The sequence below is a fragment of the Hordeum vulgare genome, chromosome 4H, assembly GCF_904849725.1.
Source record: "Hordeum vulgare subsp. vulgare chromosome 4H, MorexV3_pseudomolecules_assembly, whole genome shotgun sequence".
NCBI classification, from domain to species: domain Eukaryota; kingdom Viridiplantae; phylum Streptophyta; class Magnoliopsida; order Poales; family Poaceae; genus Hordeum; species Hordeum vulgare.
This window is the reverse complement of record NC_058521.1, coordinates 335,056,768-335,073,169: the sequence shown is the minus strand read 5'-3', so window position 1 is coordinate 335,073,169 and position 16,402 is coordinate 335,056,768. Positions and strand designations below refer to the sequence as shown.

The 16,402-nt window shown below is 40.9% G+C and overlaps 1 protein-coding gene across 3 annotated transcripts in view; it reads left to right on the top strand.

Annotated features, from left to right (window-relative positions):
- Positions 1-392: 392 nt before the first annotated feature.
- The window catches only part of LOC123448583, a 29,138-nt gene continuing 13,128 nt past the window's right edge, over positions 393-16,402 (top strand). For 2 of the 3 annotated variants that reach the window (XM_045125534.1, XM_045125533.1), the window contains exon 1: positions 393-770. In XM_045125534.1, coding sequence (XP_044981469.1) covers positions 518-770 — 253 coding nt within the window. In that variant the 5' untranslated portion in view covers positions 393-517. The remainder of the gene's footprint in view (positions 771-16,402) is intronic. The other variant, XM_045125532.1, reaches the window with a different exon arrangement.

Here is a 16,402-nt window from a genome sequence, read left to right as displayed (position 1 = left end):
GGTTAAATTCGCACGAGGTGAAAAAATATAATCGGACTGAACCTGGCTACGCTACTCGGCCTAACAAGGGTGAGCGCTGGATAACTGAAATGCACGCATGCAGGGGGTAGGAGGGGGTGTGCTCACCAATGGCCTGCAGGCTGGCTCGGTGGAGAGAAGAGCAGCTGGGCCGACGCGTTGCAGAAGCGTGGCTGGGCCCTTGCGGGGGCGAGCTGGAGGAGGCCGCAGCCTGGCTGCTGCTAGGCTCGAGGCCGCGGGGGTTGGGCAGGCCGAGGCCATGGAGCAGCGGTTATGGCTCACGGGCGCTGGCGTTTCTCTCCATGCCAGGGTGTCGTCCCCATAAGAGGCAACCGGCGGCAGCGGCGCAAGATCCGATGGGGGGGGGGGGGGGGGGGATCCGCCTCACATCCCGCCGGATCTGGGGACGGGCTGGGCTCGCGACGCGGTTCCCATGATGGCAACGACAAGGGGTCCGGCGGTGAGGTGTCACTAGTAGTGAGACGGAGACAGCGGGACGATGGCTCGGAGGTCTTTGTGGCCGGCGAGGTCAGGCCTGGAGCTGCGGCTCCTGCAAGGGGCGGTGCCCCGGCGGCCGCGTTGCAAGGAGGCATGCTGGAAGCAGCGAGGAGGCGGGTCAATGCGCCGGCTAGGGCGATGCGTGCGAGGAAGGCGCGGCTTGAGGGAGCTGGGGGCTTGGGCAGCGCTCGTCGCGCAGATGCTCACAAGAGCTCAGGCGCGCGAGCTGCATCAGTGTGAGATCGACAGAACAGGTGTGTAGAGGAAGGTAAATATACTACTTGCATAAAATAAAATCCTAACCTTTTCTTAATTTATTCGTTGGCATATTTTAATAACTCTAACAAGTCTAGTGCATTCTACACATGTCAGTCAACAAATATGATAGCGGAAAATAAAGACTTTGCACATGTAGTAAAGAGTAGAGTTTAAGAAGATTAAACGCAAAGTTGACACGGCGATTTTTGTCATGGTTCCGATAGGTGATGCTATCGTACGTCAATGTTAGTGGATACTTCAACCCACAGACAGCGTGTTTGGTTGGGGGTAATTACAGTCGGGGAATGGGAATTAAAGGGATACAAGACTTTAAATCTATTGTTTGGTCCAGGGGATTGGGAATTTATAAAGGAATAGGTATGGGAATTGAGACTCCAACTTCCGCCGTTTTATTAACAGGGGAGGGGTGGGAGTTGGGAGGGAATTGTTTTAGTGAGTCAATCTTAACCCTTCATCATAAATTATGTCCACTCCCTTAGTCTAATCCCTCGTCAATTCCCATGAACCAAATAAGGGAATACAAATTCTCCTCAAATTCTCACATATAATTCCTATCATGTGCCAAATAGGGGATTGGGAATAAAATGACTCATCCCATGTATAATCTCAATACAACTCCCTACATTAAACTCCCATTCCTCTTCCCAAATATTGCCAAACACGCTGAGAGGGTAAAGGTCGCGGGAGTCCACGGAGGGCTCCACCCACAAGGGGACCACGAAGAAGCGGCCTCATCTATTCCACCACGGCTTCCGTCCACACAAGACTAGCCTCACTCACGATAGATACTCACAAAGTAGGAAATCTCCTTGCCCTTACAAACATGTTGGTTTAACTACACAACATGAAGTAGGAGGATCTCAATCGACACCTAACCAATCTAGGAGGCACCACCCTTCAATAGGTATTAGATGTGGTAGAATGATTAACTCCTTGCTCTTGTGCTTCTAAAGATAGTCTCCTCAACACTCAATCACTTTCTCTCAGATTTGCAGGGGTAGGAGAGATTGATCTTGTGGAAAGCAACTTGGGAAGGCTACATATCAAGTTTCAAATGGTTGGAAGGGAATCTCTTGATCTCAACACATGAGTAGGTGGATCTCTCTCAGAAAATGGATCTGGCAAGTGTAAGTGTGTTCTGAGTGCTTCCTTTATGAATGAGAGGTAGGTCGAGGGGTATATATAGGAATCCCCCAAAATCCAACCGTTGCAACATTATTGCCCAAATCGCTGACACCGAAATGAATCTCGATGGTACCGAGGTGCACTAAATGTGGTAACTTTTGAATTCTCGGTGGGACCGATATATGAATCTCGGTGGTACCGATACGATGACCTAGACCAGTTTCCAAATCTCGGTGAGACCGATTTCAAACTCGTAAATTATGATTTGTGAAATCCTCTCAACAGAAAGTTGGTCACTAAATCTCGGTGGCACCGTTAGTAATGTTGGTGGTACCGAGATGGTAGGGTTTGTCATAGGTTGTGTGAAGTGTAAAATCGGTAGGGCTGAATGAAAATTGTTGGTGGCACCGATTTTTTGGTATGGGTTTAGACTGATATATTTTGTGGGAGAATGGTTGAGTCTTTTTGATGGCTACTTCTAAGCACTTGAGCAACCAATTCATCATAATACCTCATTCCCTTTTAACAGTATTGGCTTTCCTATACACTCAAAGTGATTTCCCATAAAGTATAAAATGAAGAGTGCTCTTTCTTGAAGCTTGAACCAATCATATTCCTTACTTGCATCAATTGGCATCTCCTTGCAATCCTATATCCAAGTCTCTTTGTGGGCTATACCTGAAATATATTAGGTAAAAGTGTTAGTCCAAGAGACAATATATGTTGTCATGAATTATCAAAACTACCAAGGGAGCATATGTGCTTTCAATCTCCCCCTTTTTGGTAATTGATGACAACATACAATCAAAGCTTCAAATAAAGATAGGCATTAGAATATGATAGCTTTGAAAGAGACATGACTAGTACAAGCTCTCCCCTAAATGTGTGCAATCCCTTTTAAAGGATAGTTCTTTGGACTACATGGGCACACACAAGGTAGAAGGACAAGAGAAGCCATATAAATCTTTGCTATATGCATCAAACATATGTGAATGAACAACTTCCATATTCAAGACTCACTCTTGCAAACAATATGTCCAAGAGACAAGAGATCATCATGAACAATGATATGATGCATATACTTACCTTGAGGTTCTTGAGCGTCTTAGAAGTAGAAGCACACTTGGGAAAACAAATGTTAGTTAACACAAGATTACCCTATTGTAAAGATGCAAAGAGCTTCAAAAGTACCAAGATATGGAGAACATATGAGAAATCTGATTTCATGATAAATTTGTCTCCAAGAGAATCTAGAACTTTATCCCCTAAGAATGAATATGTAAGAATTCCCTCTCCCCCTGAATCATAGCATGTAGATATTGGGATCAGGTAGGGTAAGACAAGTTCAATGCAAAGATAGTAAAGCGGTGATATCTGAAACAATTTTATCTCTCTCCCCCTTAATGGTGTTACTCCCCTTGAGTGTGTAAGGTTTGACATACCTCCCTTTCGGCAGATCTCCCCTTAGGTAGACCTTCCTTTAGGAACATGTATCTCCCCTTTTATGTAAGCTTATTGGTGATATTTCTCCCCATTTATGTAAGCTTATTGGAAGCTTTGATATTTCTCCCCCTTTGGCATTAATTTCCAAAAAGGTCAGCGGTAAGGGCTCATTGAGAGAAATGGATCCTTGATTCTTCTCTCTTTGATAAGGGTTCCTTGAAATTTCTCCCCCTTAGATGGTAGGTAAGGGTTCATTGAATGTTCTCCCCTTTAATATAGATAAGAGTTTCTTGAACTATCTCCCCCGATGTTAGGGATCCAAGATGATTCTCCCTCTTATATTCTCTGGGAACACTGAAGATTTAGCCCCTAGAGAAGATCCCCCCCCTCGAAAATTATGGTAAAACTAATTTTGTTTCCAAAAATGTTCAATAAGATATTAGAAGGTAATGAAACTTGGGATCATTGACAATCTTTCTCCCCCTAAGTCAAATGCTCAAGAAAATATCTAAAATCATGGGCAGTGATAAATTTTGGAGTCACTGAGGCAATATGGTTCGGTAGAACCAAGAATTGTACTAGGCCTTTGGGAGAAGTCAGTTGGACCGATTTTCCCAGATCGGTGAAACCGAGTTGCAATGAAAATGAACTCCTTAACTTAAAATAGATAGAAAATATTCACAAACTTGAAAAATAAAATAATCAAAGGAAAAAAGGAAAATAAGAGAAAAAATTGAAATATATACATCCATATAGATGAGGGTTGTATAGTTCCAAGAAGGCATGCAATGAAAAATGTGAACCGTACAAGAATCTCCATCTAGATGTGGGCGGTGACTAGGTCACCTATATTAGAGTATGTGACTTGAGGAGTCAAGCAAGAATGCTTGATCATAGGTCATACTCATCGTTAAGTGCAAAATGGGGTTACCATTTTTCGATTAAGCTTTTAATGTCTTAATATCACTTGAGTTGCTTTACCTCATGACTTGATGCAAAGCTTTATCAAGGATATGAGTACATGCATTCGAATGATGTTGATGATGTGGCATGTAGGTGAACTTGTTGTGCATGCTCAAAGTTGATTATGATCATCTTGACTCCGGAGCAATCCTTGTCGTTTTGATTCACTTTTCACCTACAATGGTTAGTCATGTAAGGAAGAACATAATATATCCAAATGACATGAGTGAATTTCATTATCATATAATTGTCAAGGATATGATTTTGTTGTCTTCTTCCTCTATCTTTGAAGAAGGGATTGTTGATACTTGGCCATGTCAAGATTGCTTTTGATGTGATTTGATGGCAATCTCGTGGAGTGTATTTCTTCCAAGTACCTACAAAATGTTAGATGCAATACAAGGGAGCATAGTTTTCCAAGATATAAGATAGTATCATATCAATAGGATCAAGGAATTGACAATCAAGCTCATGCCCTTGCATGCATCCGAGTAGTCTAGCTCAACTTTGAAGGATCTATGATGTTCAACTCACTCCTCAAATGACAACACACATTCTCATCAAGTGGTTTGGTAAAGATGTCAGCTAATTGTTTGTTGGTACAAACATGCTTAAGATCTATATCTCCTTTACCAACATGATCACGAAAGAAATGATGTCGCACGTGAATATGTTTTGTTCGAGAATGTTGCACAGGATCATAGCCAAATTTAATAGCACTTTCGTCGTCACACAATAATTGAACATTCTTCACATGAATGTCATAATCCCTAAGAGTTTGAGTCATCCATGGTAATTGCACACATCATGATACGGTGGCTATATATTCAGCTTCGGCAGTAGATAAAGATACCAAGTTTTGTTTCTTGGATGACCAAGACACAAGAGATCTCCCAAGAAATTGACATGTACCCGAGGTGGATTTTCTATCAACCTTGTCTCTAGCATAGTCCGAGTCAGAATAGCCAACAAAATTAAAAGAAGATCCCTTGGGATACCATACGCCAAAATTTGGTGTATGTATTAGGTATCTCACAATTTTTTTAACCACCAATAGATGACACTCTTTAGGTGCCGCTTGGTATCAGGTACACATGAAAACAGTCAACATGATATCAGGACGGGAGGCACATATGTATAGCAATGAATCAATCACTGATTGATAAACTCTTTGATCAACCAGTTTGTCCTCGTTAGTGAGGTCAATATGTCCACTAGTAGGCATGGGGGTTCTCATACATGTACATTCTTGCATATTGAACTTCCTGATTAAGTCCTTGGTGTACTTGGTTTGAGAGATAAACTCACCTTCTCTCGATTGTTTGATTTGCAATCCAAGGAATAATTTCAGCTCGCACATTATTGGCATCTCATATTTCTCTCACATCAAATTTCCAAACTTCTCACTAAAATGTGGGCTAGTAGAACGAAAGATAATATCATCCACATATATTTGGCACACAAATAGTTCTTCATTAACTTTTTTAGTGAACAAGGTTGCGTCAACTTTACCAATCTCAAAACTGTTTTCAATGAGGAACTTCGTTAGTCATTTGTACCAAGCTTTAGGGGCTTGTTTAATACCATATAAAGCTTTACGAAGCTTGTAAACATGATTGGGTTTCTTAGGGTTCACAAAGCCAGGAGGTTGTTTGACATAAACCTCCTCCTCAATTTAACCATTTGATATCCATTTAGTAAAAAAGTAATACCATGGTGATTAGCATAAGCGAGAAGAATGTGAATAGCTTCAAGTCTAGCAACAGGAGCATAAGTCTCACCATAGTCCATACCTTCGACCTACGTGTATCCTTGGGATAGGAGACGTGCTTTGTTGCGTACAACTTGTCCATCTTCATCTTGCTTGTTCCGAAATACCCATCTTGTACCGATGATGTTGTGCTTGTCTTCTCGCTTTTCAACAAGTGTCCACACTTGATTCCTGTCGAAGTTGTGTAGCTCTTCGTACATAGCATTCACCCAATCCGGGTCTTGAAGGGATTCTTCTACCTTCAAAGGCTCAATGCTAGAGATAAATGAGTAATGCTCACAAAAGTTAGCTAAACGAGATTTAGAGTGAGTGATTATCCTGGTTTGTATGTCACCGAAGAATTGATTCAACGGATGATCTTTGTCCTCTCTTGCTCGAACTCGTGACAACTTCTTCTTGTTGGACCGTGGAGCTTCTTCATCATCATTATCTTGCACGTTGTCCTTGACGGTGTCAACTCCTTGAGGTGGTGGTGAGGAAGATTGAGGTGGAGCATCACGATGTACTTCTTCCTCTTCTTCATCATGTGATGTACCGCTTGTGGATGCCTCCATGTTGTTCTGTGGTTTGCCTTAACACGAGGTAGGAGCTTCCACTTGAATTTATGAAGTACTTTCCTTCACCTCCATGGGACGAATCTTGCCGATAGGTAGGTCTTGGATGGCTTACGAAGGTTCCTTATCTCCTACATCATTTGGAAATTGTTCGACTTGCCAACCCTTAGATTCATCAAACTTCACATCTACCATCTCTTCAACTTATCGAGTGAAGCTGTTGTAGACATGATAAGTGTGAGAGTTTTATCCATAACCTAGTAGGAAACCTTCTTGAGATTTAGGCGCAAATTTAGTGCAATGATGCTTATCAATAATGTAGCACTTGGAGCCGAATACTCCAAAGTATCCAACTTGGGGTTTGTTACCGGTGAGTAGCTCGTATGCCGTTTTATAGAGAATCTTGTGTAAGTAGAGTCTTGGTGTCTTGTATTTTTCAAGCATAGTTCTAGACATCTCTATGAGAGTCCGGTTCTTCCTCTCAACAAGTCCATTTTGTTGAGGTGTGTACGTCGCCTAGAACTCATGTGTTGTACCTTCTTCATCAAGAAATGTATCTACATTTGTGTTCTTGAACTCCGTTATGTTGTCGCTCCGAACTTTCTTGATATTCACTTCAAACTGATTTTGAGCTTTCCGATCGAAGTTCTTGAAGATCTTTTGTACCTATGACAAATCATCAAGAAAGAATACCTCAACAACAATGACTAAACCATAAGAATTTCCACTGTGGCTCTTGTAAGCATTGGGCCAAAAAGATCCATGTGTAGCAGCTCGAGTGGCCTTCTTGTAGTCATGATGTTCTTCACGGGAGGACTTCCACCGACTTCTTTGGTGCTTGACAAGCACTTCGAGGTCTACGATTTGGTGTGACCTCATGGAACATGTCTTTATCTCCGGTCATGTGATCGGTGCATCCACTATCGAGAACCCACTCCTTTCCTCCATCCATGTAGTTTGTAAGGTTCGCCATAATAGTAAGGTTCCTGATGGTCTTCTCATACTCGATGTCAAACTATTCATCTTCATCGTAGTAGCCATGCTCCACATTGCCATTGTCGGATGAAATGTCCTCGTCATAAGAAACAAGAATTTGATCAGAATTTTGACTATGACAATATTCATATTTATGCACGCAAATGGCTTCAACAATGACATTGTTAATGGTAGTGATATCTCCTTTAGCATGCATGAGGTCACGAAGCTCAAAAAGTAATATATAAAAATTAGGATCAGTTGGCTTCATTTTATGAAAGGCAATGCATTTATGGAAAATGATCTCAAGATTTTTTAGTGAGTAATGAGGATATATTTTCTCTAAGTTTTTCCACAAGGTGTGAGCACACTCAAAGTTTTTCATTTGATTAAGCACATTTCTTGGCAGTCCTCTAAAGATTAGATTTAAATTTTTAAGATTACCAAGCATAATTAGTTCTTCATCATGAGAAGGATGCAAAGGATCGATGTGAGGCTCATAGGGATATTCAACATACTTGCGCAAATAAAATTCATCAAATATATCAAGCATTTCATCTTTCCATTGTCTAAATTATTCCCCGTCAAGGATAGGCACTCTACAACTAATATTCCCCAAACTAGGCACATCCGTCTTCCTCCAATGGTGTTTAATCCAAGGTTTTGGAGACCTTGCTGTGATACCAATTGTGAGATCGACAGAAGAGGTGTCTAGAGGGGGTTGAATAGACTACTTCCATAAATTAAAATCCTAGCCTTTTCCCAATTTAATGGTTGGCAGATTTTAGCGATTCTAACAAGTCTAGTGCACCCAACACATGCTAGTAAACAAATATGGCAGCGAAAAGTAAAGACTTTGCACATGTAGTAATGAGTAGAGTTTAAGAAGATCAAACGCAAAGAAGTTCACACGGCGATTTTTGGCATGGTTCCGATAGGTGGTGCTATCGTACGTCCATGTTAGTGGAGACTTTGACCCACGGAGGGTAACGGCTGCGAGAGTCCACGAAGGGCTCCACCCACAAGGGGTCCACGAAGAAGCAGCCCTGGCTATTCCACCACGGCTTTCGTCCACACACGACTAGCCTCACTCACGGTATATCTTCATAAAGTAGGCTATCTCCTTGCCCTTACAAACATCTTGGTTCCACTCCACAACACGGAGTAGGAGGCTCCCAAGCGACACCTAAACAATCTAGGAGGCACCACCCTCCACAAGGTAATAGATGTTGTAAAATGATGAACTCCTTGCTCTTGTGCTTCTAAAGATAGTCTCCTCAACACTCAATCACTCTCTCTCTCTTAGATTTGGTAGGGGTAGGAGAGATTGATCTTGTGGAAAGCAACTTGGGGAGGCTAGAAATCAAGTTTCAAATTGTTGGAATGAAATCTCTTGATCTCAACACATGAGTAGGTGCCTCTCTCTCAGAATGAGAGGTAGGTGGAGGGGTATATATTAACATCCCCCAAAATCCAATCGTTGCAACATTATTTCCCAACTCGGTGACGACGAAATGAATCTCGGTGGTACCGAGTTGCGCTAAATGTGACAACTTTGGAATTCTTGGTGAGGCCGATATATGAATCTCGGTGGTACCGATACAATGACGTAGACCAGTTTCCAAATCTCGGTGAGACCGATTTCAAACTCGGAAATTCTGATTTGCGAAATATTCCCAACAGAAAATTGGTCACTGAATCTCGGTGGCACCAATAGGAATGTTGGTGGTACATAGGTGGTAGGGTTTGGCATAGGTTGTGTCAAGTGTAAAATCGGTAGGGTCGATGGAAATTGTTGGTGGCACCGATTTTCCTAGTATGGGTTTGGACATAGATATTTGGTGGGAGAATGGCTGAGTATTTTTGGTGGCTACCTCTAAGCACTTGAGCAACCAATTAATCATAATTCCCCATCCCCTTTTAGTAGTATTATCTTTCCTATGGACTCAAAGTGATTTCTCACAAAGTATAAAATGAAGAACCTTCTTGCTTGAAGGTTGAGCCAATCCTATTCCTTCCTTGCATCCAAGGGCATCTCCTCTCAATCCTATAGCACAGGCTCTCTGTAGACTATACCTGAAATATAAAAGGTGAAAGTGTAAGTCCACAAGACAATGTATGTGTTTCATGAATTATCAAAACCACCAATGGACCATATGTGCTTGGAGTCAGCGATTCCAGGCCCGGAAAGCTCCACATGGACTTCGACAGGCCCTGCGCAAGGTGGGAGGTGAGTGGCTGCGGCTAGGTTGCGGATGAGGGTTGGGGACGCACGGAAAACGAGGTTGGATGCTAGGGTTGCCCGATTTGGATGCTAGGGTATCTATTTATAGCAAGTGGGGCTAGGGTTAGTGGTTTTAACCCGTTTTCGGACCGTTTGATCACGATCGAACGATCCGGAAGTGGAGGGGTGGCTAGGTGGGTCTAGTGGGTTGTGTAGATGGGCTAGGTGGGGATGAGAGGGAGGTTTGCGGCCCACGATAGGTTTTTTTGTAAATACTGAAAACATCCAAGGTTTGACCAGCTATAGTGTCACTATACATTTAATGGTTCATGTAACAAACGGACTCCGATTGCGATGAAATTTGGCTGCCGAACTACCTACACTATATTCATGCCGCACGCCAACTTTCAACCCAATCCAAGAAAGTTTTGTACACATTTTTGAAAACAAGATTTTATCGGTGTCGCGACCGTGTGCGTGTATGGTTGGTCCCGAAACAGTCAATGAGAAAAGCAGAAAGAAAAGGCAACTAATAATGGATGCTTGTTTTTAAAATTGACGACAATGGAGTGCTAATGCAATGCGGATGATGCACATGATGCGATGATGAATGCGACAACCACGGAACTCACAAGACGACAATGAAATAAAAGGGGAATCTTCTAGATCATCGGTTCCGGGCTTTTCATCTCTCCTCCACTAACAAGAGATCTCGCCCCGAGATCTTAGAATGAAAGCAGGGAAAGGGAAAGGAAGTAAGAGGTAAAATTTAGTTGCTTCTTTGACAAACGAGTGAAACCAACGAATCTCTGAGGTTACAAAGATATGAAGAATGTCATGAGGAACAAGCAAGAACTCAAAATAAGTTTGGACAACACTTTGGTAGGAAACACAGGCAGAACTTGATAAGATGGAAAAAACTTGAAAAGAGAACACAACACTTTGGCTAAATGGGCTAGCTAGGGAAGAATATGATCTTGATAAAATGAGATGATGGTCGAAGAGAGCAACATCACAACACCTCGGGAACAAAGAATAGAAACTAGATCGATGGAAAGGCAAAGACGGGAGAAGAAATTGACAACTTCTACCACAATTGAATTTGAGAAGCATCCTTACAAGTAATGATTAAATGGAGTTGTTGGAAAATCAACAACAAAAATTAAAGCTTGTTGTGGACTTGTGAAAACCATCTCAAATAATGAGGTGACAACCGACTACTAACGGAAACAAAGATTTATTGGGAGCAACAAGATATGCAAAACTTCTTTCACGGAGAGGATAAGAGAATACTTTGATCATGGGGAAGCACCATAATAGCAACAATCCTTATGAAAATGCTTTAGGTTAAATACAATCCAAAATACCTCGAATGAAGAAATCGTGAGTTGAAAATATCTCATAATCAAAGAAATTGGTGGGTTTAAATTTTTCATTCTTGGAACAAAATCTTTTTGAGACTCCTCATGAATCAAGAATGCTATAACACCACCTCAAAGGAAAATGGAGGAAGAATTGCTCTTTGAAATGCAAGATAAAGATAACTTGAGGTACTACCACAAGAATCTTGAAGAATACTTGGAGAAACAATTACATCCTTGACGAACCACCATGAAGAGCCTCCGTATACAAAAGAATGATGAAGAGAAATGAAGGTTGAAAAGAATATGATTATTTTGCAAGATTTAGATGAAGCTTTGCGACGAGATACTTGACAAAACTTGGAACTCCGGAAAAAAAAAAGATCAACAACTTAGAATCGACAATTAGATATCATGAACAACTCCGGAAAAGGAATGAAGTCACCTAGCTGAGACAAGAATAAGAATTATGTTATGCTTATCCTTAATCAAGTTAAATTGATAACAAGCAACGGATTTAGAATACCAGTTATTCTTCTTGAAAGATTGAAGAGAGATCGCACAAACTTGAAGAAGTCTTCAACAAAACACCGGTAAGAATTCACAAATGAATGGGGATAGCATGAAGGAATGGTGACACCTGAGAATGAAGAGGCCATGATTCGCCTAGCAGGGGAATTGAATGAAGCACCAGAATAATTGAGATACAAACAAAGAGACAACAACAGAGAATAATTTGAGAATGAAAGCTAAAAGTTGAGAACAAAGAATTCTTCTGAAATGATGGCCTTCGGAGGATCAAAGAAATGAAAACAACTCTGAAATGCTTCGGATAGATATGGAAGGAACTTCTCATGATTGGAAACAATTTAAGAGAGTCACACAAGCTGAGATGACAATTCTTCAAAATAACGGAGAAAGATTTAAGAGGAACTCGTATTCGGTCTTCAATGCACAGAATGATGGCAACGAGCACCATCAAGAATTACTGAGACACTCCGGAACAATGAATAAGGAAAAAAAGAGCCAATGATGAAAATAATTCGAAGCAAAGTTGGAGAAGGAATATTATTGATGGAATCCACACTTACATCACACTTGAAAAGAATTGGAGATCCCCAGAAAACATTAGAAGAGCCAGGTATGATCCTGGAGAACAACATGTGGGTTATGGGACCACTCAAAGGAAAACAACATTGAATGGATTGCTAAGAAAGATTGATTGCATGAGTACAAATGAAAACTTAATGAGGTGAGACCCTTGAAATAATTCAAAGGATTTGGATGGAAACACAATCTTGTGAGATATCTTAAAAGCTCCTAATAGAATAGAGAGACGAATAAATAAGAGAGGCTTGGATAATAATTTCTAACACTGGAAAGCATTTAACGAATGAAAAGGATATGATGAACACTGAAAGTTTGAATTGAATTTCCGAGGAAGAAAACAAGAACGAAGATTAACTTAGCACTTGAGCATCTTCACATTGAATCACCAGATACAATACGAAAGAAAATATAGAGGAAGCCTCCATGGAAACAAAGGCACTTGGATGATAATTAAATCATTCAAGAAAAAGGGCGGGAGGGTGGGGAAAACAAAGACAACTTGAGACAATTGAGACGAAATTTGAAAATAAATAAGGGAATTGATCTTGCAAATATTGGAGAAGATTGAATTAACTTGAAGAGAAGCACACCGGTTGGAAAAGACTTTCAAGACAACTCCTGTTGATCAAAAGCATTGGCATACCCATAGAAATATAAGTACATCGCTTAGGGAAATATGGAATCACCACTTGACATTGAAGGAACTCGAGTTACCATACTCCAACAAAACAAAGGATGAGGCTTGCAATTAAGCGAGAAACAAATTCATGATAGAGATTTCGTCCGATATTTACATGGTAAGGCTCGCATGGGCTCGATCGTACATTGGATTGTCATATTCAAATGATGCCCGAGTATGCTCCCTAGGAGTAGCGGATGACAAGGCTTGACGAAGCATATCTCACAACATATATCGGGATTGTCCTCTATAAGAAAGACCATGAACAAACGAACCACTAGATGTAGAACCCCAACCTCACATCATGCATCTGTTGGAAGATAATGCCATGTAACTACTTGAATTCCCACCTGAGAACTTCCAAAATCTTTCTTGGTTATGCTATCAGGTTGCGGGTCAAGGAACCTACTCAATGTAATCAGCTGCATGACCTTTCCCACAACTGTCAACACATATTCGAGAAGTTCCGCAAACTCATCTATCTCAGTCCTTTGAAACAACAATGACACTAGACATGGTATACTAAGGAAACTAAACGATAACGATGTGTTGAAAACACCTTGGAGTTCTACTCCTCGATAACAAGAGGCACCAATTCAGAATTCAGTCACATCGACATCATAGAGGTTCCAAAATACCCGCGTGGTCCTAAAAAAATTGAGCGAGAAGAGGTGTAGAATTAAAATTCTTATGTCACAATTCCTCATCAAAGCATAGAAAATGAGTAAAAGGAATCCTACACTCCGATATATAACTAGACTCAAAGTAGTTTTTGCTAGACTCGACCCGACATAGTTCGATCAATCAAGGGAGTTCCTAGGTCGATACTTCTCTGATAACAACGTGTAACGCCCAAGATGTGATCCTATCCTTATTTTGACACGAGAGCCTCGACGAGGATAGAAGTGCATCTCATCGTTTCGCAAGAATGGATATCGTTACAAGTACATGTAAAGAAGAGATGCGTATATGGAATTGGCTTACACTCCCCACAAGCTAATCATGATCATCTCAATACGAATATACATTCAAACACCATTCAGAAGAGTAGGGTTCGTCTACGGACGGAATCAAACGAGAAAAACGACGCCCATCCTTGCTATCCCAGGCTGCCGGGCTGGTACCCATCCTATGATCAAAGAAGAAGCTCCAAATAGAAAAATCATTGTGCTCACATCAAAGTATCACTTTACATGTTCCTTGAACTGTTGTTGTAGTAATCTGTGAGCCACAGGGACTCGACAATCTCATTTCCAAAGGTATCAACACAATCAAAGCTTAATGGGTGAGGTATGGTAAAGTGGTGAGGCTGTAGCAAGCACTAAGCATTTATTTGAGTGGCTAACTTACGAATACAAGAATAAAAGGGGGGGGGGTGATCTACGCATAAACGGACGTGACCTACTAATGGTCAATAAATGATCCTGGACACCTACTTACGAGTCATACATGACCCCACGGTGTCCTCTCTCGGATGCAAAACTCATGAGTAGAAACAGACATGGTTACGCACACAGTTGTCATATTTTAATTGAGTTTACTTCAAGTTTGCTATGACCGAGTGTTAAACAAAGTTTCCAACTTGCCACATAACCACGGGCACGGCTCTCAGAAAGATTTAACTCTGCAGGGGTGCTCCAATTGGTCCATCACAAACTACCACAAGCTAGGTGAAATAACCTAAATAATGGAAGACTCGTAGTCGCCTCGGAAATTTCGATAGAAAACCTCAACCTCGAGATAGACCGAAGTACCCTCGGAATCCCTTGCACAAGACATTCAAGAAAAGTAAAAAAACAAATCCAGCAAGGCCGCCCGATGTGTCGACGAACACGATAAGAGCAGCGTATCTAGTTCTCAGGATATGACACATGAGCACAAATTTTCTAGGAATTTTTGGAAATATTTCTTTTGTACTGCTTTATAGCTATATTTGGTATAGATGAGTTCCACAAACTCATCTATCTCAGTCTTTGCTGGAAAGTTCTAGTCCTTTGAAAGCTATATTTGGTGACACATGAGGTGAAATTTGGCATGACCACCAATTGTAGCTTGGGAAGCATGCTATAATTTTCTGGGAATTTATTGGAAATATTTCAAAAGGTCAAAACAGACAAAATAGGTTTTCAAGGATTTTCTCAAATATTTTGAACATAAGTAGGGGTTTAAAATCTTATGTATGGAAAATATATGTCCTCTGAGTATCTCCAAATTTTCTCAGATTTTTCTGAGGCATAAAAAGTAATTTTTCATACACAGATATCATTTCTGGCCTCAGAAAAGGACATGCAAATAAAATAGGAAAATATTTTATAAAATAAATATTTATGATTTTGGAGATTTATAATAGTGTTAAAACCATAATACAATCTTTGGGTGAAGGAACTCCCTTGAAATCAGGGACTTGTAGTGCAAACCCAAAGCAAGGTTTTGAAATAGTCAAAATGAGAAAAAGGGTCTTTTTGGGAAATATCATGTTATAAAATATGGTTTTTGGATCCACTCATTCAAGCATACACACAAACAATGGCATCCATGGCACTCATAGCACTTGCTTAAAAAGTTTTAGTAAACTCAGATTTTGAAAAGGCTATAGTTGAAGTGAGGTAAAAATTGGGTGTGACGCATAGCAAGACCAAGCATATTGATATTCGTCATCATTTAATTCGAGATCATATCAAGCAAGGAGATATTGAGGTCCTCTTCATCAACACTGAAGAGCAACTTGCAGATATTTTCACCAAACCTCTAGATGAAGCAAGGTTTCGCGAGTTAAGGCTTGAGCTAAATATCATTGATTCAAGTAATATGGATTGAAACTCCGCACACCACACCTCACTCATCATTATATTTTGCTCCAGGTGTAGGCATGAACATAGGGGGAGTGTTGTTCTCTCAATGAACTTTACCTCCCCCATTATGCATAAATTGATCACTTCTTTCACATTAGCCATTGTTGATGGCACTTGTGCTTCAAAGACGAGTTGTGGTCATGAACCTAAGGATAATTCTTCACGGTGTCATACCATTTGTCTCAAACATTGGTGGCTCTGGCCACCGCCCTCTCTTCGTGCGAAGATTCGGTTCTATGTACAAGTTGCGTGCGTGTTATTTTTATGCTCCTATGGGTTTTCATGTTCTTTTTCTCTTCCTCTGGCAAGGTTCAAAGTGTTTTCATAAAAAGGGGGCAAGGTTCAAAGTATTTTTGACAAAAGGGGCACGATACTACCGCTCCAGGCCCGACAGTAAACTTCTCATGTGTGTTCGTTCATCGTTTCATGGCACCATCTTTTCATGCTAGGAGGGTTGGAGAGTACTTGTGTGGTAGAATTTTCTGTGTAGATTGCAACATGTGGGTTTGGGTCTCTGGTAGTACCAGATCTATAATTTCCCTTGTTAGAT